The following is a 22790-nucleotide window of genomic DNA, read 5'->3' as shown; positions in this document are numbered from 1 at the left end:
GCAATGTCTTTTGTTCCAGGGCCCGCCAGGTCCCCAAGGGCCCCCAGGCCCCCAAGGAGCTCCAGGACCAAAGGTTGGGTTTTACTCCCTTTTACATAAAATGTATTTTGTTCTGTACTGTACTCAGTACCTGCTTGGCAACACTGAGCTTGGTTTATATGTGAATCTTCTGTTCATGGCATATCCCCTTGGATAACTTTGGGGGAGTCAGAGTGATGGGTAACGTGTTCAAAGTTTCAAAGATTAGCAAAGGGAGAAGAATTTTAACAAGTGTCTATAATCACTTGTTTGTGGGCCCAGGCATAGTGAGACCGTAGTGGGATGTGCAGATGGCAAAGGAAGCAAGAGACAAGTGTTGGATTCAAATTAAGCCACAATTTTATTGGTTCCAGATAAAACAGTGTTGGCAATGGCATTAGGCATGAATTGATTGATCAGCTAGCCCACATGCTGGCTGAAGATCCTCTAGGGCTGACCTAGTTTAATCTCTATTTGGAAGGTTTGTTGAAAAGTCACCAGGTCACAAGTGATATAGGGCTTTGTCTTGGCTTAAATAAATTTGACACTTCCCTTGAAATATGTAACATTAATCATGCACCTTTAAAATATTGAGTACTGCAATATATAGTTCTTTGGGGGAAGGGAAAAAGATTTTTATTGGTTAGATTCATGATGCGGTCATTGCTCTGACTTATCCCGTTTTTTTGTTCCAGGGGGAACTTGGGTTGCCTGGCCCGCCTGGAGTTGATGGAGAGAAGGTGTGGCCGGGAGCATTATTAATAAATTTGCATTCAGTTGTGTGACTAAAGTTCTGTAATAGGCTGAAACTACCTATTAAATGTTTGAGAGTTACTAAAGTGGTTAGAATGCATGCAGTCTTCAGAGGCAAATATAGGCAAATTGCAAACTCTTCATCCTGCGGTTTTTCCAACCATTCCATATCCTTGACAACCTACTAAATTTTAATCTGCATGGCATGTTGTGTGTGTGTGTGTGTGTGTGTGTGTGTGTGTGTGTGTGGAATACAGAGACAATAACTGTAAATATATATATATTAATTGCAATGGTTTTAATTTTGATATGATTTCGTCTCTATGAGGTTCACACCTGATTGTCATTTCCCAAATAAAGTGTTCAAGCAACCGGAACTAAAGCTCTGCTCCACCCTCCAATCATTCCTGAGCATAGAGAGGGAAGGCAGTGCCATTGTCCTATGTTGCATCTTTCCATCCGAGTCTTTATTAAGCACCCCTCCACGATACATGATCAAATTATTGCAGTCAGTAATTTAATTTACATCTAATTCAAAATAAATACTTAAGATTGTTGTGTGCAGGATGAGTGTGTGCATGTCCGAATCTTTATTGAAGTTTCCTGTGCTTTGAAGTGGTCACATCCACCTGATCTATTAAATTCTATTCCACTTCTTAATCAGTGTTTGATTGTCAGCAGTTCCTCTAACACAATCAAAATAAAAAATATTCTAACAGAGTAACACTGGAAAATAATGAATACTATTAATTAAAACCCAATTATCTTACATTCCACCCCCCCCCCTTAAAATTACAGGGTCCTAAAGGTTCAAAAGGAGACCAAGGAAGCTCCGGACTCATAGGACAAAAAGGAGAGAAAGGAGATGTTGGCATGAGTGGTCTCCCAGTATGTCTGTCTTCAATATCTATTACTAAATACTGTTTTCACAGATACAGTTGTTTGGTATACAAAGTGCATCACACACACACACTATGGGAAATGGGTGTATAAGTGCCTGCTGTAGGTCTCTGATAACCTGAGGGGTGGGGAGATTCCTGAAGGAATTCATAAAGCTGCTTGGAAAACAAGGTTAGATTCCTAAATAGAGCCTCCTCACAGAGGCTCCCTGAGAAAGTCATGGTCCACACTTTAAAGAGATCAGTAGGCCCTTTTTTGGCTGGAGCCTGGAATGGCCACTTTGCCCTCAGTCAGGGTGGCATCAGCTGCTGCAGTTCTCAGCATCTGTTCACTAGCAGGATTTGTGTCCAGCCTGTCTCCTCTTTCTGTTCTATTTTGGCTCCCCAGGTTTTTGCACATCCCACTAACTCAGCGAGTATCTGGACAAGATGTGCAATCTGATAGGTAACAAGCAGCCTGAGGTTTCTTTTCTTTTTAAAGTTCCTGTGACTTCTTTTGGCAAAACAACTCCCTCCCCTCAAATTCTATCCTTCAGTTTAAAAATCTGCATTTGTGTTTATGGGTGGTGTTCAACTAAGGTTTACTCAGAGGAGACCCATTGAAATTATGGAACATGGCTGAGTTAGGTCCATTCATTTAATTGGTTATGCTCTTGTAAAATACCACCCTCTGTGTTCCCACAGCATTCATTCTATTGCTGCATCTGCACTCATAATGGAAAAGGGTATTTGTTAGGGGACTGGGGTGATAGATGTAGGTTGTTACTTGAGCAAATTACATTTCAAAGTAACAGCAAGTGACTCTGTTGTCCACTTGTCTGCTGTGAGTATCAGTTCTTTTAATAAAAGAGCTTTCTGGTGCTTCCATTCAGCACCTACCATTTACATATGTTTTGTGGGCTGACAGATGTTTTCTAGCAGGCTGTATTAGGAAATTATTAATTTTAGCTTGTAGAAACCTGTTAAAGAAAAGTGTCTGTCAGTATATGTGTATAGTACTGACCTGATTTTCCCTTGCCAAGTCCGCCAACCCCTTTTCAGAGTTCGCAGACCGCTGAATATGGAGGGCTACTTTGGGTGGGCATGTGCAGAATGTGTGTATTCATAACTCTGAATCTATCTGGTGATGAGGGGGGGAAACATGCTGTTCCTTTACATTGTAGGGTCCGAAAGGATTGAAAGGAGACCAAGGAAACCCTGGAATAGCGGGAGAGAGAGGAGAGACAGGAGAAATGGGCTTGTCTGGTCCACCGGTATGTCTGTCTTCAACATAATTTGGGACTAGACGGTTGTCATAGATGCTAATTACCAGAAAAAAAGTTAATTTTCACTTGTGTGTATTATATATCAGGGGCTTAAGAGCATAAGCATAAGAAAGAGAAACATAAGCCTCGCTCAATCAGGCCAAAGGCCCATCTAAGTCCATCCTGTTCTCTGAGTGTCCAGCTCAATTCCACTTGTGAATCTCTTCACCTCACACTGCCTCTGACAGTAGAGGAAGAGCATAGATACACTAGCTAGTAGCAGTTGATAGCTGTTTCCTCCATATGTTGTTCTACTCATATTTTAAAGCCATTTGAGTTAGTGGCCGTCACTGCCTCTTGTGTGAGCAATTACCATGTTTTATCTGTGTGTTGCGTGAAAAAGTGCAGCACAATTCAACCCACACAGACTTCTATAAATGTGTCTTCAGAGGTTTTTAAAAGACTAGCAGTTATTAAACCACACTTAGCTCCCTGGAGTGGGGAGTTCCAAAAGCATGGAAGAGAGTCTTTTCCCCGTTACCTGACAGTCTAATGGCTCTTGCCTCCAAAGAAAATGCTTTGGCAAGCTCAGGCAGGTACAGGTGACTCTTTAGATAACACTGTCTCTTAATACATTTGAGGCTTTATTCATATGCTAGCAGGATGGGAACTACTTTTCTGAAGTGTTATGAACCTGAATCCTGGAGTAAAATTAGGGAGGTGAATTGTTTTGAGTCCTTCCTGGGAGTGAGGGTTATGATTGGGTGGGAAGGAACCATGTGACTGGCCTCACAGACATGGGTTGCAGGTGCATAGACATCCGCATGAGATCTCGCTATGAAGAAGTGGTTGATAGCAGTTTATATAGATGGGACTTTCTACAAGAAACATGAAGAGTAACAAGCACATTGTATATAGCCATTTACAGTGCTGTCATGCTGCCTACTGTTTCCTAGCACAGCTCAGCTGGAATTGCCAGGCATAGGGGAAATAATTCACCTTCCATTTGCCTGTTACTGACACAATATCAGAGCCAAGAAAAGTTCAGCCCTGCAAGGAAAAACTCCCACCGAAAATTAATAGGTTTGTAGGTTAGTTTAGATAAAGAGAATCCCCACCACAAACTTCTTATTCCACAAACTTTATATCTTAAAATACATCCTCAGACACCAGACTATTTCTTTTTACTATTTAGGGCATTGATGGACCAAAAGGAGAACCTGGCGCTCCCTGTGAGAAGGATCTTGTAAGTTGTAAACATATTGAGAGAGACATATGTTCCGTTTATCTGTTCTATTTCATTTATATTTATATCACCATTAAGAAATGTTCACAATGCAAATACAAAGTAACACAGAGCCAATAGGAAAACATATTTTAAAATTCCCAAATCCGTTACATTGTACAAATCAGCAGTAAGATTAAAGTCCTGTGGGCTGTACAGCAAATCAAAAGATCCAAAAGACCTATGCCCAAACACTATCAGGAGGGGCACATTGTGTGAAGAGGTGCTCCTTAAGCAAATGATGAAACTGAATATTTGGTGGCACATAGCACTCCTCCAAAGGCGACAAATTCCATATGGAGGGTGCCACCACTGGGAAGGCCCCTCCACTGGGTCATCCCACTTCAGGTATTCCACACTGGCAGGACAATAGTCACTTTTTAATATGAAACAGGACTTTTGTTTCACTGAGACTCCACATTACAGGTTCCTGAATTTTTGCAACAAAATTAATACGTGTTGTGACAGTCTTTACTTTTAATAGTGTTTTCAGAACCCAAGTCAAAATGCATTCATTTGGAAATAAGTCCTGTTGATTTCAGTGAGAATCACTTACCAATAAAGATCATGACCTAAAGACTGCTTCACATGCTAACAATTTTCCTACAGGCAAGGAACTTTCTTCAACACAACAAGTATTACATATGTCTGCTGTTTTCTGCCTGAACTATCTGTGTACCTCAATACCTGTGTATAAATCAAATATATATGGTAGGCTTTCCAGGGTGAAAAACTATCACATCTGATTCGAATTTAAATTGTTTGCCTAAGATACAGAAATAAGGTCAGAAGAGCAGCCTTAGAAATGGCCAAGAGATTAAATTTCAGTCTTCCCCTGAACGGCCTGCCAGGCCATCTTTGCACACACCCATCAGCAAGGCATTGGGGAGAACAGAGCACTATTCAGCCTGTGGGTATTGGTTGCATGTGCATACTGCACCCATAATAACCTGGAACACACTCATTATGCGTTACGTTAGCTTTTTTAAAAGAATGTTTTTTTTAAAAAAATGACTTTAAAAAAATACTTTTTTATTTAATGTTCTTTAAAAAAGTTTTTATTAATTGCTTTGTTCTCTATATTTCTTAAGAGCATTTTCATTCACCAGTAATTATTTTTCATTCTAAATGTGTTGTTGTTTTATCATGCCCATACAAGTCTGTATTCTGTTAAATCACTTCACTGTGTAACAAAATCCATAGGTGCAGATTATAGCTGAACCAGGACCTCCTGGCGTTCCAGGTCTACCAGGTCCACCAGGCCCTACGGTAAGTCTTCTGTTTTAATACTCAGATTATTTACCAGGTTACAATCTCTGTGGCTCTAACCTATCCAGGGAGGTTTATTTTGTGTGCAGATCAACAACCGTTGCTGATGAGTGTGCAAACCTCAAATACTTAACCACTGAGTTGTTGCAATAAAATCAACTTAGTACTTTAGCAAATGAGATAATTTTATCTCTAATATTTTATCTACTTTTTCTGTGGGATAAGCATGGAATAACACCCGGCAGAGTTGGGAGCCAAAAAACAAAACCCCATAACAAGGGTTTCCATGCAGCTATGAAATGATTCCTTGTGTGAAGTAAAATGTTTGTGATGGAATGTAGTGCTAAAGACCCAAACGCCACACTGCACACATGAAGGATAGATGCTATGCTGAGAGCATGCCCAGAACAGCTAAGCTTCAGTAAGCCTGGATCCCAATATGCTCAGCAGGCATTTTACAGCTGACTCTAGTTGTTTGACAGGAAGGTTGATCCCACTGACTATATATAGGAGAGATCCAGATAGTCAAACGTTTCCTTTGATATAATTAGCCATTAGATCAGATCCTAAACCTTCCAGCAGATGGCAAGCCCATACCAGAGCATTGACGAGGTACGTAAGTGGACTGTAAGAACTGCTGTTTGGTAATTTCAGCACATATCTGGGGAAGGGGAATTTGGGGGTCCAGCTTGAATAAAAAGTGAACAATGTACACTGTGAAACATTTTCAGTCTTAAAATCTATTTCTGTTTGTTACAACTGTTTGAATGTGGACATTTGTAGTGACACACATATTGGTGATCACAGATTGGTAAGGCATTTTCCAGAAAAGGATGCACATTGCCTTAGGAAGTATATTTATGGATATTTGGCAGGGGACGGTGAAGTCAGGGTAGGCTCCTTTCTACAATTTTAGAATCCCTGACAACTTCATTATAGTTAGAAAGCACAAAGTTAGATCAAACTTTTATTTTGTTTAGATTGGGGTGGGTTTTTTAACCCATGATAATGGGGGGGGGAGGGATACAAACAAATGTATTCTACCTCGAGAAGGAGTCTGATACCTCGAGAAGAAGTCTGATAGCTGTGTGTACAAAATGAAAGATTTACTAGGATTTACTAGGAACAAATGAACTATTGCTTTCTTTAGGGTCCTCAAGGAATACAGGGGCATAAGGTGAGTCTATTACCTAAATGTCATGTGGTTTTTCCAACCTACATTAAATATCTTTGTTGAGATCATAGCCCTTGCTTGAAATTCTGCTATTTTACTTCTTGCTGGATATAATTTATTCATGTTATTTAATTATATTGTTGCCAAAGGATACACAATTGAGCCTATCCCTACAGATTTCTTGGGGAGGGGAATGTTATCCTTCCCTTTCTTTCTTCAGTTATTTCTAATGTTAAGGCAAATAACTTTTACATCTGCCTTAGTCCATTAATGATCCTTGATACCATTTTCTCTTGTAATTATTGTCCAGTAGTACCTTAGAGACCGGCTAAGTTTGTTCTGGGTATAAGCTTTCATGTCCATGCTTATACCCAGAACAAACTTAGCTGGTCTCTAAGGTGCTACTGGACAATTTTTTATTTATTTCTTTTGAATCTTTTAAAAAAATTAAGGGGAGATATATTGATCAGTTAATCCTTTTGAATATTAGCCAAATACTGCATTATGGCCTACTTCAACAGGTAGGCAAACTAAAAGTTGACAAATAAATAAATGACAGGTAACATCAAGAAAATGCTGAGACATTTCGCTTCACTGTTTCCTAGACCTTCCATGATTCTGTGTCCTCAGAATGTCAGTCACCTTCTGGCTGTTCAAACTCCCTTTAGAGTTGCCATTTATTGACACTATTTTTAATATATTTACTCTTAAATTGTGTAAGACAAATGGGACATGACAGAAGCAACCAGTTTTGCTCTTCACCTGTTTTCCCTGTTCATATTTAAAGAAAGGGAAGTGGTAGGATGTAATTTTTTATGACACGATTCAGAAAAGATGAACAAAATGGACCACTTTGCCTCTCATCCCCATTTTCCCCAGAGCAGTGGGGTATGTCAGGGCCAGGATTGAGCTACCTTTACCAACCAATCTATTTTGATATAAAAATTAAACACACAGCCTCACTTTAGAGATGAACAAACATGGCTGCCCTCTGGTTTTTCTCACTTGGCTTTAGGACTTGATATTTCTGTCTGAAAGGAAAGTTTCCATGTTCACAGATTCCTTCCACGCTGAAATATAATGTAGATTTCTAAAGAAAAATGCAATGGGTTATATGGTTTAATCTTAAAGAATACTTTTAGAATGATAACTTTAAGACGTGTACCATTCATCAAAACCTGGTGTAGAATGAGTGCATTTAAAGTTCTAGCTTTGTGCCTTATTCTTTTCAGGCTGTAGGTTGGCCAGTAACATACTAAGATGACGGCATTCTAAAAAAGAAAAAGAAAAACAGTTAGGCCTGTCTACTCTAGACTGTAGCCACATCCCCTGAATTATGCAGGCATATTTGCATGAGTGGCTTCTGTTTCTCTCTACATCTAAATAAAATGTCTGAAAGATAAATATAATGGCACAGACATTGAGGATAAGGCTTGAATTACAGATCAACTCCCCCCCCTCCCTTGTATTTTCTTTTCTCATATGCATCATTGATATATTGCAGGGTCCCCAAGGAATTCAAGGACACAAGGTGGGTCACTAAAATTGTGCACATCATTTATGAATTGAATTGGACCTGAGCACAAGGACAAACCACTTTGACCACTGAAGACTAAGTTTATCCTAGAGCAAGCCCTGCCCTACAATTAGGCAGAATGAGACAGCCAGCTCTGTCAGAAAATGCTGGGAGGCAGCAGGGTCAGCCTCCCATGTTATTTTCACTCAAGGCCCCTGGCCTTACCCTTCTGTTGGAAGACAGAGGTGGGTGGGTGTGCCAGGCAGCCTTTCCTACACCCTTAGCCTATTTCATTGCCAATACTGAAGTAAGATTAAGCTGCAAGTCCAGTCAGCATCTGTACATGGAATGGGGAGGTGGGATGCCATCTTGTTCTTCAACTCGGGAAGCAAAATGTCTTGGGCCAACCCCAACTTAGAGCCCACCAGTACAAAAGATTTATTTCGGGCAGATAGTTATAAGAACCCAATATAGGTTGAGATCTTTCAGTCACTTCCCAATCTACCACCAGTCAAATTCCTTTCTGATTCAGACCATGTGAGTTTCAGAAACTAAGCAAGAATTCAGGAATGGAATGATACTGTTCATAACTCATACCTTTAGCTTGAAATTTTCTTATGCAATCTATTTTTTTTTAATGCTTGTATAACTTTATATAAGCCAATAAAGGGTATGTTTGCACTTGCACTTTTCCACAAAATCCGCTGCTGCTGCTGTTACCAAGATCAGTGTTTCATTGTTCTACTATCTCTCCCCACCCTGCAATCTCTTGTTCCTCTGTAAACAGGTGCCAAGACTGGTACTGTGTACTCTTGATCTGGTGTATTATTATAATAGGGAGCTTTTATTTGTATGTTGACTTGCATTTTCTTTAGTATTTTTAAAAGATACCTTGAGTGAAATTTTGATAACATGAAACTTCATTTTAACTTAATTGAAAAAAATGAATTGGGCATAAAGCAAGTGATTTTTTAAAAAACCAACTAGTTGAAACCCTAATAAATGTATTTGTTTTTATGCAGGGCTCAGATGGTGCAAAGGGTGCAAAAGGTGAAAGTGGTCATAAAGGTGAAAAAGGTGTCCCTGGGCCACATGTGAGTAGTAGTATAAAATCTGGAACATCCTTGTGCTTCATTAGAAAGCAAAAAGCAGGTAGCAATATTCCAAGCCTTTTTATAGTAGTTTTCTTTTCTCTCTAGGGTCCTGCTGGTACTCCTGGGCTTATCGGTTTACCAGGCACCAAAGGGGAGAAGGTAAGAACGCATATGGATCTGTAATGGGAAATGGGTTAACGCGTTCATCCACCACAGTCCTCCAAAGGGATACGAAATGACTCATAACTGTATTTTATTTTATTTGAAACTACTAAATTTTAATGAAGTAGAAAGCTTCTGTGTTACATAAAAGTTCCTTACAGGCAAACTTAAATTGTTTTCTAAGTATTATTGTAATGGTAGAGAATTTGATAAGAATAGTTATTGAGCCCTACATGGAAATTTAAAACAGATTTCAGACACCTTTTTGAAGCCTCATAATTATTGTGTGGTCTTTTTCTCAGAGACTTCCCATCAGTGTTGCAGAGAGTTGCAGCAGTGATAATTCTGATCGTCTGCTGTAAAAGTGTAAAAGTGCATGTGATTAGCTTGTCCGAACTATAGACATCATATCTGAGTCAGTGGTGAAATTCTGCAGTTTTCTGTTTTGTTTTGTTTTTTAAACGATTCGTCTGTGGAAATGGAAAAAATGGAAAATGGAAAAACAACAACACAATAATAGTATTTCCTCTTTGGTTGTTTTGTGTTACTAAAATTACAGAAGTTCTGTTAAAACAAAAATATGTGTGTTGTCCAGATGCTGTACACAGGGGCCAGAACCCAGTCAGCAAAGCACTTTTAATACTTACGGATTTCACTGGGAGGGAGCTAGGTATCTGCTTAACATAAATGTAACCCACTTAACATGGAGAGAAATTCAACATTGCACTAAGGCAGTTGTTCCATCAGGGGAAGCATTTTGGCTTAACAGACAGAATGATATCCTCCCTCTGTGTGCTGTTGTGGACATTATCCCAACCACCCTCACCCCCAAGCCAATTTCAGGGCAGCACTGAAATTGTTTGTACAGGGTGAGGAGGGGAGAAGCCCCATTTCAGAAGCCTAAGTCCTTGCGCAGGACTTCGTCTGACGGGACCCATTAGTTGAATCCTGTGGTTTCCCACTCTCGCCAGTTAACTGTCTCCATTTCTTTCTCTTAACCCTAGGGAAAGCCAGGGGAACCGGGATTAGATGTAAGTAATGAGTATACTATCTATACTATCTGTATGTCAGCAAACAATGCAGGAAGCAATTAAACAGATTTTTTCATGCGTTATAAATGATTAGTAGAGGGAGGGGTCATGACTGTGTAGCAGGGCAAATGCTTTCATCTCAGGTTAAGATTCGCCTTTCTTGGCCAAGGGTCTCTGCTTGCATTGTCAGAAACAACTTCCACCAGCAATCCTAAAGAGTCCCTTGCAATCGTAACAGATGCTAGTACTGCTGAGGTGGACCTATTGCCTGATTTGGGGTGGATCTACACTTGTCGCGCTGCAGAGCCATGAACCACTGACAAAGGGAAACTGCCACTGAACCTTAGAGAATGTTCAGTTCAATAACGTTTAGAAGGTCAATGTAGATCCAGCCTTGGTTTATACCAAGGTGAAAGGGGTGTCCCTGGGCCATATATGAGTGGTAGTATAAGATCTGCAACATGCTTGTGCTTCATCAGGATAAATGTTTTAATAGCAATATCCCAAGTGATTTTTTTTTTTTTGCACTTTGTAGTGAATCACGGCCTAGCTTTGTTTTTAATGCTGAACTTGATAAATGGTGTTAAGCTGTTCTGGGCTTTGTATGAGAAGAGTGGGGTGCAAGAAATAAACAGTACTAGTACAAAACATGCACATACTTTTTTCTGAAAATGTTTCATTGCCTCAATTCAGAGTGGTTGCTTTTAAAAAACAACAACATCCTTGTTTTTCCTTTTCCTCATTACCAGAACTATTTGGCACTAAACACATACTTTTTTTCCATGTTGCTGTTATAGGGTTTCCCAGGCCTAAGAGGAGAAAAAGGAGAAAAAAGTGAGAGAGGAGAAAAGGTCTGTATTGCTTCTAATTCACTGAGCTAAATGTCTGCCTCTAATTCATCTGTTCACACACAAAAAGTCCATACTGTATTATATTTGAGCTTTCACATGATATATAAGCCACTTATATAAGTCTATAACACAATGCAAACAGGTGGATGCTAAATTCAAGACTTAACAAGTGGTATTTCTCTCACTCCAATCTTTCAGATTATAAAAGAGCTTTGATTTTTCTGTTGTGTCACAGGGAGAAAGAGGACTTCCAGGTAGAAAAGGCGCAAAAGGGCAAAAGGGAGAGCCAGGGCCGCCTGGATTGGATCAGCCTTGTCCAGTGGTATGGTTTGATATTGCGGGGAATATATGTTTGCTTTAAATTATCTCCATTGCTTTTTGACATCTGAAGCACGAAGGGGTTTCTGGAGGCAGACTCCTTTGAACTTGGATAACGACAGAAGGCCAATAGTTCCATTTCACTGGCCTTTCTTTTTATCATGGTGCTGGAATGTCACTTTCTTGGCGTACATGTTTTAGGGTAGACACAAAATAGGAAAGGCACCTCATATGCAAATCAGCAATCAAAGAAAGAAACCCATGAAAAAACAATGTGACTGCTTGCTGAGCTTAACAGTAGGAAGACAGAACAGAAACGAAGCACACAATAGGCACAAACAGATGGTTCGTTCTTCAAGGCACTTTTGATTTATTTCAGTCCTGTATACAGGCAGTGACCATTTTTGGTGTGTCCGATATATGCGCAACCGCATACCATGTGCCAAACCCAGAAGTGACCAAAAAACATCACAAAAGGGGTGGGGCAGCCTTAAATATCTTGAATATCATGGACAGGCATGCGGGAGTCACATGCCGGTGGGTGTGCCCACAGACGAAAATTGTTGGAGCAATGGATGTGACTCTTACATTAGGCTGCGACTCTTAATTTGGCTGCATTTTGGCCATGCAAAAGTCAGAAGTTCTACACACACCTGTCTACCCTACCTCCAGGCAAGTAAGAGGCATTCTTACAGTTGAAGGACACAAGGAAAGCAGCCCAAGAGGGTGTGGGACAGGGCCAGTGAGGGGGTGGCCTGGGGAGAGTACAAAGGGCCGGATAAGGGAGGCCTGGAGGACCACATTTGCCCTCCAGGTCAGAGATCCCCCATGCTTAACATTTCTGTAAGCTTCTGAATTATTTCTTTACTTTTTTCTGTTCCTTCTTTCCTTTTGCTTTCTTATAAACTTTTCTGTATATTTCCCCATTTTCAATTAACAGTTCATTTTTAAAGGGGAGCCAGGTTTACCTGAACTGGATGGTGTGGATATGCTCTGCCCTTTGGTATAGTATCCCCCCCTTTTCTTTCTTCTTTTGCATGACTTTTTCTGCATAACTTAGCCCTTTTCTTGCATAACATAGTCTTTTTCCGCTTTCTCCCTTCCTTTCCCTCTGGAACCTCCATTCTTTTATAGGAAAATGTGGCCAGAATTTGTCAGGTGTCTGTATGACTTGTGAAAGACCAAAAGTTGTACAGACATATGGAAGAACTGACATTTCACAAGCCAGGGCACACTCCAGTTCATTCCACCCAGATTCATGCCACGTTGTGAAACTAAATGCTTATGTATTTTTTAATTCTAGAGTCTGGCTTTGTAGCCAAAGGTCTGTCAATACTTCTGGCTACTATAAGCTTAGCAAGTTGTATGCATGGACCAGGCAGTTAAATACCTGGAATGGCGGAGGGAGAAAAACTTTTTTAAACTGATATGAATTTGCACAAACATTTAGTATGTGTGTGTCATTCAGCCACATATTCCTGGATGTCATGGGGTTTGAAACACGTTCTTTGTGCAAATAAGTTTGAGTAGTTTCAGAGTGCACAGGTTGAAATTGACAGCTATGCCTATTTATGTATCTGATGCCACAAATGATTTTAACATTTCAATTATCTAAAGCACTCTCCCTGTCTTGTTAACTTCTGAATGAATGACCAGCTTGCATACATTATCACATCAGCCAATCCCATAGGCTAGAGTTATTCTGATGTTGCGAGCCTATTCCACCCCCCTCAAGAGCACTGCTGGATCTATACAGATATAAAAATATGCCATTAAAATGCTATGGGTGGGGGGACAACAATCCCAAGGTATCTGCCATTGACTTTAGATTCTGCTCTACAGCACCATCTAGTGTCACATTTTTATAATGCATTTTTAACATTATAAATTGACCTGTGTAGCCGAGTCGCAAGAAAGAAAATGGTTTGCAAGCAAGGAAAGTATTTTACAACTGATAGCCAGAAACTAAACCTGGAAACAGTATGGATCATACACAAAGAATGCTTTACCTAAGATAGGTAGGGAATATGTTCATGCCTCTGCTTGTCCATTGGCAATGTACTTCCCATTTTGAAAGACAGCCATTCACCAGTCAGTCTCCCATGTCACAGAGTTAAGCTAAGAGATACTGTCTGAGAGTTGCCTGAAATAATTTTACTTATATTGGTATTGAGTTTATCCTTGTATAGCTCTTTCCTCCCTTCATCAAACTCATATTACAGCATGAAACAAAACATCTTAAAATCAAAAAACTAAATTTGCTTTAATACAGAGCTGATGAATTTTTTAAGCAATTGTTTATGAATTCGCGTAATTGTTTTATTTGTGAAATTAATACATGGAATGTGATTTGTTCCTACATACCTACTTTTTAAACACAGCACATGGTTTTTGCATGGAGATTTCCAATACGTTAATGGTAGGTCTTGCACACCCATCATAAATGGTGTGTGTGTGTGTGTGTGTGTGTGTGTGTGTGTGTGTGTGTGTTGCTGTTATGATACACTTGGTGCTTTCCAAGAATACAAAATTGTTACTTACTTTTTGCAGGGACCAGATGGATTACCAGTACCAGGATGTTGGCACAAGGTATCGTACCCTACCTTAGATTTTCTCTTTGGCTTGAATTAAGATTGTTGCTTAGCAAGAGTAATAGCATGGAACTAATACATAATAGAGCTATTTTGTAAAGGAAAAGGGGGGAAAGGGGGAGAAAATGAACTGAGGCAAATGTAGATATCTTTGCTAAATACCTGCATATTAATATAGCCATCATAGAGGGATTAGACCAAAGAGACAAGAAACTCAGCATTTTGCTTATGAAATTATAACTAAAATTAATTGGTCAGGAAATATGTCAACTTATTCCTGCTTGATTCTATCTTTTTGATTCTATGCCTGGCAAATAAATCTGGTTTTATTTCCATTTTAATGCTGACTTTGCATCTTGCTTTCATGTCCGCATTATGCTATATATTTTTTTAAAAAACCACATTTAGATTAGTGTAAATTTAGGGCAGAGCTGCCCATGATGGTGGCAAACCAGTGTCCTTGAATGCAGGCCACAATCACACAGCAGTAAACTTGTGCTGGCAGGCAGCAATTTCCATGAGAAGCAGAAGCTGAAAGTGGGCCCTCACCATCACCCTCTTCTTAAGTTATTTTTCTGAGTCAGGTTTTAATACTACAGCTGCATCGATTTTGGATTTCCATACAGTATAGCTAAACAGGGGGAAATGGCTCTGCTGCCATGGCTGCTGAGACTCTTTCTGCAAATACTTCATGTTCCCCCACCTATACAACACTTTTCAATGGGCATAAAGCCATGTACAAGTCAGCTCCCCCATTTTAGCTCAGCTCTTATGTGAGAGGCGAAAACAAAACAACCTAGTGCCTTTTTTTCTTTATTATTGTAACTCTTCCTATGTCCAACCAACCTTTTTCTGAGAGTCTCTCTGCAGCTTTCGCCTGTAGTGTTTTGTTTTCAGGGCTACATATACAAAGAAGGGCAGCAAATGACTGGGTGGTGCTTCTGTTTCAAGCTATGGTAGAGAGGAAAGCCGTCCAAACCAACAGGAGGATTGCACAAGCAACCTAGAGATCATTACACATGTCAGGCATTATTAAGCAAGGGCAGAGCAATCCCTCAGATCTACTGACTGGAAAAGATAGGATGGAGCTGTCTTTCTACCTGCAAGGAAAGCATGTGGACATAGATCTATTGCAGGCATAGATTTCCATAGGCCTATTGCAAGTGGTATTTCTACCAGTAGTAGCTAGTGTTAGGCCCCCAAATGGAGCATTTTAGGGACAGAATGGACTCAGCAGAGGCAGGGCAGAGGTGGCCGTCAGTTGACTGAATCCAAAGCCCATTAACTCCCTCAAGAGGCCCTGGGATTGGGCCCATTAATTTCCCCACCCTCCGTCCCCTCCAAAAATTTTCCAAAAAACAAGAATTAAAGAAAATGGCGAGAATTAAAGAAAAAGAATCAGCACTGCTAGATGGAATAATTACATTGCCTACCTTCCACCTTGGATGATACACACTGGTACAGCTTTGGAAAAAGTAGATAAGTCATCTACTTTACTGCCTCCACATCCTCATTTAAGATTGCACTTAGGGAGTTTAAACCATGCAATATATGATGATAATAATAATAAAAGATTGAAGTCAGCAATGTCACCAAATCGTTGCAAACACTGTCTTGCAGTAGATGAGAGTGAGATGCATGCTATGCCCGTGTGTGTGTGTTTTTAAACATGTTTGTGTTCTTTTACAGTGATCCTCCAAGCATGGACTGTGTAAATAATAGTGTGATATATTTTGATCTTTTTCTAATTTTTATACAAAAAAGAGGGGGGAAGTCACAAAAAAAAACAATAACTCTTCAACAGTAATATATTGATCTTTTTATACTGGATGCTTTCATGTATGGATTTTAAAAGATATAAACGTTTCCAAGGCCCATAGGACAAGCGTACATAACCAACAACTATTTTATAACTGGACACTCTGAAATAATTGGGAATGATTGTTACTTGCTGCTAACGCTACCGTGTGGAATAACAGCACTGAGAAACTATGCCTTGTGTGCCTTATTGCATGGGAGAAGGAACTTCCCCTCTTCTCAACTAATGGCTTACAACTCTGCAATTCTGTTGCACATAGCCACAGATAGAAATGGAGGAGAAAATGAAAAAGAAAAAGAAGTTGCAGCCTTAGAAATGAGACAAACGGTGGCTTACGGATGAATGTAGGAGGAACCTCCAACCCGGAAATACAACACAAACGTAACCACACCTGCTGCTACATACCTCCACCTTGAAGAAAACAGTTACGTTCTTGGTCGTTATGATCACCTCTGTCATCTGTGGCAGCTTTTTCCACATGTAGAAAACTTTGTCGCCAGGAGAACCTCTGCTTATCATTCTACAATCTGTGACTTAAAGCGGGTTGATTCTCTTCGGGAACTTTTGTAATTACTGCGGAATTGGAAAAACTTGTAGTGCCTCACATATCATACAGATTACACACAAACACACACAGAGGAAACAGTACAATATTCATCTCATTTTTTCAGATTTTCAGCATAACACCAGTGCTGATTAAAACCTCTTCCACAGCCACAGTCCATGAGTGCCAGCTCATGTTTGCAAACTGGGAAGGGATTCCTGTATGAAGTCCAGTGCTTGCTTCCCTGAATTGGCAGGGCTTGCCGTATCAGTACTGATAAACTGGAGCTCTGTTTTTGTACTTTGCTCCCCCATTCCCATATGCAGAACCAAGTACATAACTCAAGGAGGAGAGTATCTTCATTGGTGTGTAAGCACCTCCCAAATAAAACTACCGATGGTCAGAAGCACAGGAGTTCATTAATAGCATCAGTGCTTGTTTGGTCACTTACTTGGTCATGGAAACAACTCTTTCAGTTTCAGTTCTCCAAAGTAAAGGTGTCTAGGAGAATCTCCATATTTTATGCAGCAAACAAAGGTGCACCAGTGTTACATCAGTGACCCCTTACAGCAAAGCATAAAGTGAGAACAGGCACATTTCTTTAGTGTGCCTGAGAAACTTCTGTCCAAATCAAAACACAATGGCTACAAAAAGCATGGAACTCTAGCAGTTGATTGGAATGCAGCTAAGTCCCAGTGGATTGTGGGTATGAGCACAAATAAAAGGAGAAAATACTGCTAGTGGAGTATCCTGCATATTTACCATTGGTATATTGAACAAGAGCTTACTAATTTCAAGAACCTAAGCATGCCCACACATAGCCTACCTTGAACCTATATTTGTAGCAATAAGCAATTTCATTTCATGCAGCACAGCCAAAACTGTTCACCCATTTATGCAACTATATAAAGTTCTATACCCCCTTGTTGTTGTGCTGCCAATGGGATCACATACACACAGTTTGTTTACTTTAGGGATGGGAAGCCATTCAGATGTTGCTGGACTGCAACCCCGTCATCTCAGGTTAGGGTTGATGGGGGCTGGAGTCCAACAGAATCTGGAAGGATACAGGTTAACTTCCACCGGTTTGCTTCCTCTGCCAAACACCACACTGGCGAAACTCTTCACGCTCCAGGTTTCGAATCTTTTATTTAAAAGGCCATGTTAACGAAAATGTTTTCACAAGCATACAGTGAGTATAGAAAGGTTCTGGCAATGATGTTTTGATGCTGGATGGACCCAGGAGCATCCAGGAGGCATGCTACCTAAGAAGTAAAGGCTACAGAACATGTTAAGTAGAAGTATATTGCTTGGAAGGTACTGAGGTAAATAGGGGAGAGCAGCGGAAGTGGAGTTAATGGCTCCTGGCTCTGGCTGTTAAAAGCACAGCAGTTCTCTATGAGTTGGCAAGCATAGTTGGGAGCAGCTGCAGAACTGACTGAGCAATGTTGACTCGTGGAAAGAGATTTCAGCTTCATGGAAGCATTTGAACCCTTTCGCCTCTGAACATTTAGCTAATGCCTTATATGACAGTTTCCTCAGCGTCATGTTTGTTTGAACACCAGCAAGCAGTGACAGTGATCAACTAGGCACAAAACTAAGATGAAAGCACACGTTTATAGGAACCAAGGGACATAATACTTTGCGGTTTGAATAAAACCTAGGAAGCCTGGATTTCCCTCTCCCGTTTTATTTTGGTGCTAATTGGCTTCATCCTAATTCAGAGTTTAAGCCCTCATTCCCAGAGATGGGGTGTAATTCTATTCCAAAGTGCTGGTTCGCGTTACTGATCAGAATTCACATGTGTAAGGATGGCATGGTACTCTCCGTTAGTGTAAGGTAGAAGAGGGGTTCTGGATTGCTATCCTCTGAATCCTTAGCAATAATGTATATTATTTCTATTATTACTACTTGTAAAGTCTTCTAGGAAAACTGCAGTTAATGCTTTAAACAGTGTACAATTCTTCACATGGTAGAAGATGCATACTATACACACAAAAATAGACTATAAAGTTAACATTGCTTCACTTGTTAACTACTTGGGTTACATATAAGATAGCTTTATTGTATGATTTCTGATGTCCATATGGCATTTTGCTCGGTATTGATATTAGACTGTTGTGTAAATGAAGATAAACTACATTGACTTAAGAAATTAGATACTTTAAATTGTCAATTAAAATGCTGTAACCTTCCAAACAAAGGACTAGCTTTCAAGGCTTCCTTGAAAGTCAAACAGCTGTGTGCATAGCTTCGTTTTCTGCATGTAATACTCTTTTACAGGTGGCAAAAACCAGTGGCAAGTCCATGGGCAGCAAAATCAACTCTCTTCTTCCTAGTCTTCAGCATATCATTTCCTCCAAATCTTATCTCCTGGCAAAATATTTCCCTGTAGTCTGTAGTGTTTGCTGAGTACACTGTACATCTATCTAATTGCCATTCTGTTAATGTCATCCTTAGCAGAAGGAAGCAAAAGGCTGGAGCATGTATGTGGTAGTGTGACAATAGTAATAATGCACAATTATAGCCCCAGTCAAGACAGATGCAGGTGGACCTGCTGCTTTAAATCCCCCCCCCAATTCCCATTTTCGTGCCAAATCGCCTCATTGTTTTCAATTTTGGAAGTTCAGTTACCGGTACTAATTTACAGGCTTTGGTGGGGAGGGGCAAAGTTTCTGTGAGGGAACACTCAAAAAAAGGCCACATGCATCCATGCCCTTCTGGATCACTGCTTATGAAATTTAATACTGGCTATACTATTCTTTTTATGAGAAAATAGACAAATTACCTCTTCATCATTCTCTCTTATTAACAGCTGTCAGTGGCAGCACTGGAAAAACAAAATCCAGAAGAAATGTTTAAAAGTACTTTTCATTTCTGAACTCAACTTATTAGTGCTACAATAAAATATATTTATGCAAGAAGTGGGCACACGCAAGTGGAGACAGATACATTGTTTGTTAGCACATTAAACCCATTTTTATTTGTGAGTCCTTGGCAAACTGTTCAGTGATAACATATTTGTAAAAAAAGAGCAACCTTCAGCAACAGTTATTTCTTCAATTGCAGACAGCACCAAAGTGAGACTCCTTATAAAATGTGACTCCGCATCATCTATTGTTGGCAACTTCATATTTTTCTTTCCCTTCCTCCAAGAAGGTGTAAGCGATTTGGAAGTATCTATGATAAATAATTTAAAAGAATACATAGCATTATCTCATTCAGTCCACATAACTTTATGAGGCATAGGTGCCAACTCCCTGGGGCCTTGGGTGCCTGAGCACCCACAAAATTCCCCATAAAGGGGCTGAGCACCCACAAATTTTGGTGCCAGGGCCATGCACATTGCATGGCACCCATGGTCAAGGGGCTAAGTTGGCACTCCTGTTATGAGGTAAGTTAAAGGATTGTGAGTTGCCCAAGACCTGCTCCTAAGCTTCATAGTTCAAACCTAAGTCTATACCACATGGAATGCATGTCAGAGTGAATTCACTGAATATATTAGCAATGGGACTCCTGTATGGGATGCTTCAGAACTGCGTATTTTGTCTACATATCATTTATTTTGGTGGTAGTGGCAGGTACTGGCCTGGTTCAAAGGTCATGCTATTCCCCTCCCTCTCTTCCCTTTGTCCTCCAGCACAGCTGCAAGGAAGAATCAGAAGCTTTTGCTTCCGCGTTAAATTTCTACACACCAGCACAAAGATACAGTAGTTTGATCCATTTCTGTTCAGTTAAAGGCATACTTTAGATCAGGAGTGGGGAACCTTTGGCTCTCCAGACGTTGCTGAACTACAGCTCCCACCATCACTAGCCATTGGCAGTGCTTACTAGGGCTGATGGGAGTGGTACTTCTACATCTGAAAAGCTAAAGAACCTGTAACTCCTGCTTTAGATACTCATTTAAAATGCTTATGGGCATCACCTTTTGTAGCATTGGGAATTGTGGGAAATAACAGCTTAAAGGCCTGAAAGGAATTAGGTAATTCCTTTTTAATAGAAATGCTCTCTTTACTGTGCGTAAGTACCGATTAAGATCACCAAATCGCTACTAGCCATCAGAATAGTAGTGATTTGGTATTTTTAATCAGCACAGTATTTTAAAACATTGAAGATTATCAACATGGCTTCTTTATATAAGAGGACATTAATATGCTTTCAAAAGCACCAATCTGTTTAGTATGTGAAATAAAGAAAATTTTGTTTTCCGCTTTAAATTACTCTTATTTTGAATGGAAATATAAAGAATAGCCAGCATTCAATATTTTCACTACATGTTGTTTTCGGGTTTTGATAATTTTATAATTTTTCAACTTGATAGCTTTAAAAAGTGAAGGTTTGCACTATATGGTACTAAAACCCTTCCATAATTTGATTTCAAACGGCCAATTTTCATTTTCTAGGTGGGTTTGATTTCCAAAGATATATCTAGCAAAGTGATTGATCAGTATCAGGATACAATAATTGAACATTTATTCACTATTGCCTCCTAAGCAATGCATTTTTGCATGCTGAATAAACTGCATTCACATATAGTGTTCATTTGGCAAAGCAGACAGTTGAATTGGAAAGCATTCCTAAGATTCAGTAGTTGACCTTGATTTTATTATTACATTTTAGGTGGGGTGTGAAGTGCACATTTCTGCCGAGTTGAAATTATAATTGAAATCAGTGTAATCAGTAGGCATAATCTAATCAAAATTAAACGGTAGAGTTAAGCATAATGGACAGGCTTAAATCTCTTCCACTTAAAGAGATGGAGCTTGAAAGTATTTCACATCTGCTATATCATGCTGTGTTTATCTCAACAGAATGTTGTGCCACAGAACTGAAAAACAACACTGTCAACGTTTTCAGCCTACTTCTAAATTGGCATTTTGAATATATATTGCTGCAACTATAAATATAGTTTGGCTTTGCCTCTTGTCTAATTCAATGTTTTGCTGTAAAAAACATGTGCAGTAATAGTAGTTTAAACTCACTAGTGCCCAAGTTGCTCAAGTTTTAAGACAAATTACTGCTACTCATTGCACAGGCAGAAGCTGAACTACAGTGAACAATGTAATTCACTGCTCAATATACAGGAAGATTTTGCTAACTTGCTTGTCTGCCTTGCAAAAACTAGGGCATGCTTCTACAGCCCCGGTCAGCAGTTTCCCTACAGGCCACTTAAGAGTGGGGAAGGAAGCAACGGCTATAAAGTTTTGTTGTCACAGATGCCACTTTCTGCATACCCCTTTCACCTCTACATTGACAAATGCAATATCTGTCAGGGGCCTGGATTTGGCCCAGGTGCCTCCACTTGCTGCCCCCTGTTTTACAGTGTGCTGAGCACCTACAGTAACTCTGTATCAGAATGAGTCCTAGTAAATCAAGTGCCCTTGACTTCAAGTGAGAGGAAAGGACAATCCCCCCAAAAAGCAGTTGGACTGCGTATCTTCTACTTTTTAAGTGGGATTCTAAGCAAAGATCAACATAATACAACTTGTGTTTTATATTCAGTAAAACTCTTATTCAGGAAGTATATATAGAAGCTGTATGAATGTGCAAATGAAGGGGTCGACAGACTCATAATTACCAAGGTAGTGTCCGGTATTACAAACTGCACATAGAAGTCTCCTTTTCATGCAAGTAATCTCATTCTGTAACTACTAAGTAAAAGGGCTTTGAGAATTATGCCTCTTTCATGAAGAATTTTGTGGAATGTATTTTACATGCTTTATATTGAAAAACTCTTCTGAGCTTCAATAAAATGTACGGTATAGCTTAAAGTTGGAAGGGAATATTTATGCGACATGTTTAGTTGTCATTGATTACAACTTTATGTAAAATTTCTAACACGTACAAGCCAGAACAACTGCTATATTTAGTTGTACTATGGGGGAACAACTATTTTTAAAATGAAGGCATTAATACAGTATTATGAATTATTGAATAAAAATATAGACTTGTACTGATCTGTTTTGTAAATTTTACAACAGGCACTGCACAGTTTGGCGGTGTTCCCATTGTTTTGTGCTTTGATTTGTAGTAAGACTTGATATTTGAACCATTTTAGAATAAACTGCTTCTTGTACAGATTGTTTTTACTATGTTGTGAATTATATTCCTGCAACATTCCTAACCAGAGCTATAAAACATCCAAAGCATTTGAATTCAAATTAGCTTCATTATTTTTTGAAATTAAAGTAAGTCGTTCCATTAATCAGACCAATAGTTTTA

General features: G+C 39.6%; 1 protein-coding gene and 1 long non-coding RNA gene across 51 annotated transcripts in view; one reads left to right on the top strand and one right to left on the bottom strand.

The window, feature by feature from the left end:
• COL23A1 (collagen type XXIII alpha 1 chain) overlaps window positions 1-22649 on the top strand; it is a 311553-nt gene extending 288904 nt beyond the window's left edge. For 47 of the 50 annotated variants that reach the window (XM_079967558.1, XM_079967537.1, XM_079967546.1 and 44 more), the window contains 16 exons: window positions 20-73; window positions 714-758; window positions 1570-1659; window positions 2834-2923; window positions 4110-4160; window positions 5403-5468; window positions 6619-6645; window positions 8147-8173; window positions 9181-9252; window positions 9358-9411; window positions 10419-10445; window positions 11243-11296; window positions 11532-11618; window positions 12555-12617; window positions 14165-14203; window positions 16284-22649. In XM_079967558.1, the coding sequence (XP_079823684.1) occupies window positions 20-73; window positions 714-758; window positions 1570-1659; window positions 2834-2923; window positions 4110-4160; window positions 5403-5468; window positions 6619-6645; window positions 8147-8173; window positions 9181-9252; window positions 9358-9411; window positions 10419-10445; window positions 11243-11296; window positions 11532-11618; window positions 12555-12617; window positions 14165-14203; window positions 16284-16337 (900 nt within the window). In that variant the 3' untranslated portion in view covers window positions 16338-22649. Of the gene's footprint in view, window positions 1-19; window positions 74-713; window positions 759-1569; window positions 1660-2833; window positions 2924-4109; window positions 4161-5402; window positions 5469-6618; window positions 6646-8146; window positions 8174-9180; window positions 9253-9357; window positions 9412-10418; window positions 10446-11242; window positions 11297-11531; window positions 11619-12554; window positions 12618-14164; window positions 14204-15894 lie in introns of all 50 variants that reach the window. The other 3 variants (XM_079967557.1, XM_079967520.1, XM_079967522.1) reach the window with 3 other exon arrangements.
• LOC307211205 lies at window positions 10456-15886 on the bottom strand. The gene is made up of 3 exons (XR_013836344.1): window positions 15052-15886; window positions 13624-13757; window positions 10456-11254 (listed from the first exon to the last, which is right to left on the bottom strand). It is a non-coding gene; the product is annotated as an uncharacterized lncRNA (long non-coding RNA).
• Window positions 22650-22790: the final 141 nt, after the last annotated feature.

The sequence above is a fragment of the Podarcis cretensis genome, assembly GCF_951804945.1.
Source record: "Podarcis cretensis genome assembly, chromosome: 2".
Classification (NCBI taxonomy): Eukaryota; Metazoa; Chordata; class Lepidosauria; order Squamata; family Lacertidae; genus Podarcis; species Podarcis cretensis.
This window is presented reverse-complemented; position numbering and strand designations above follow the sequence as displayed.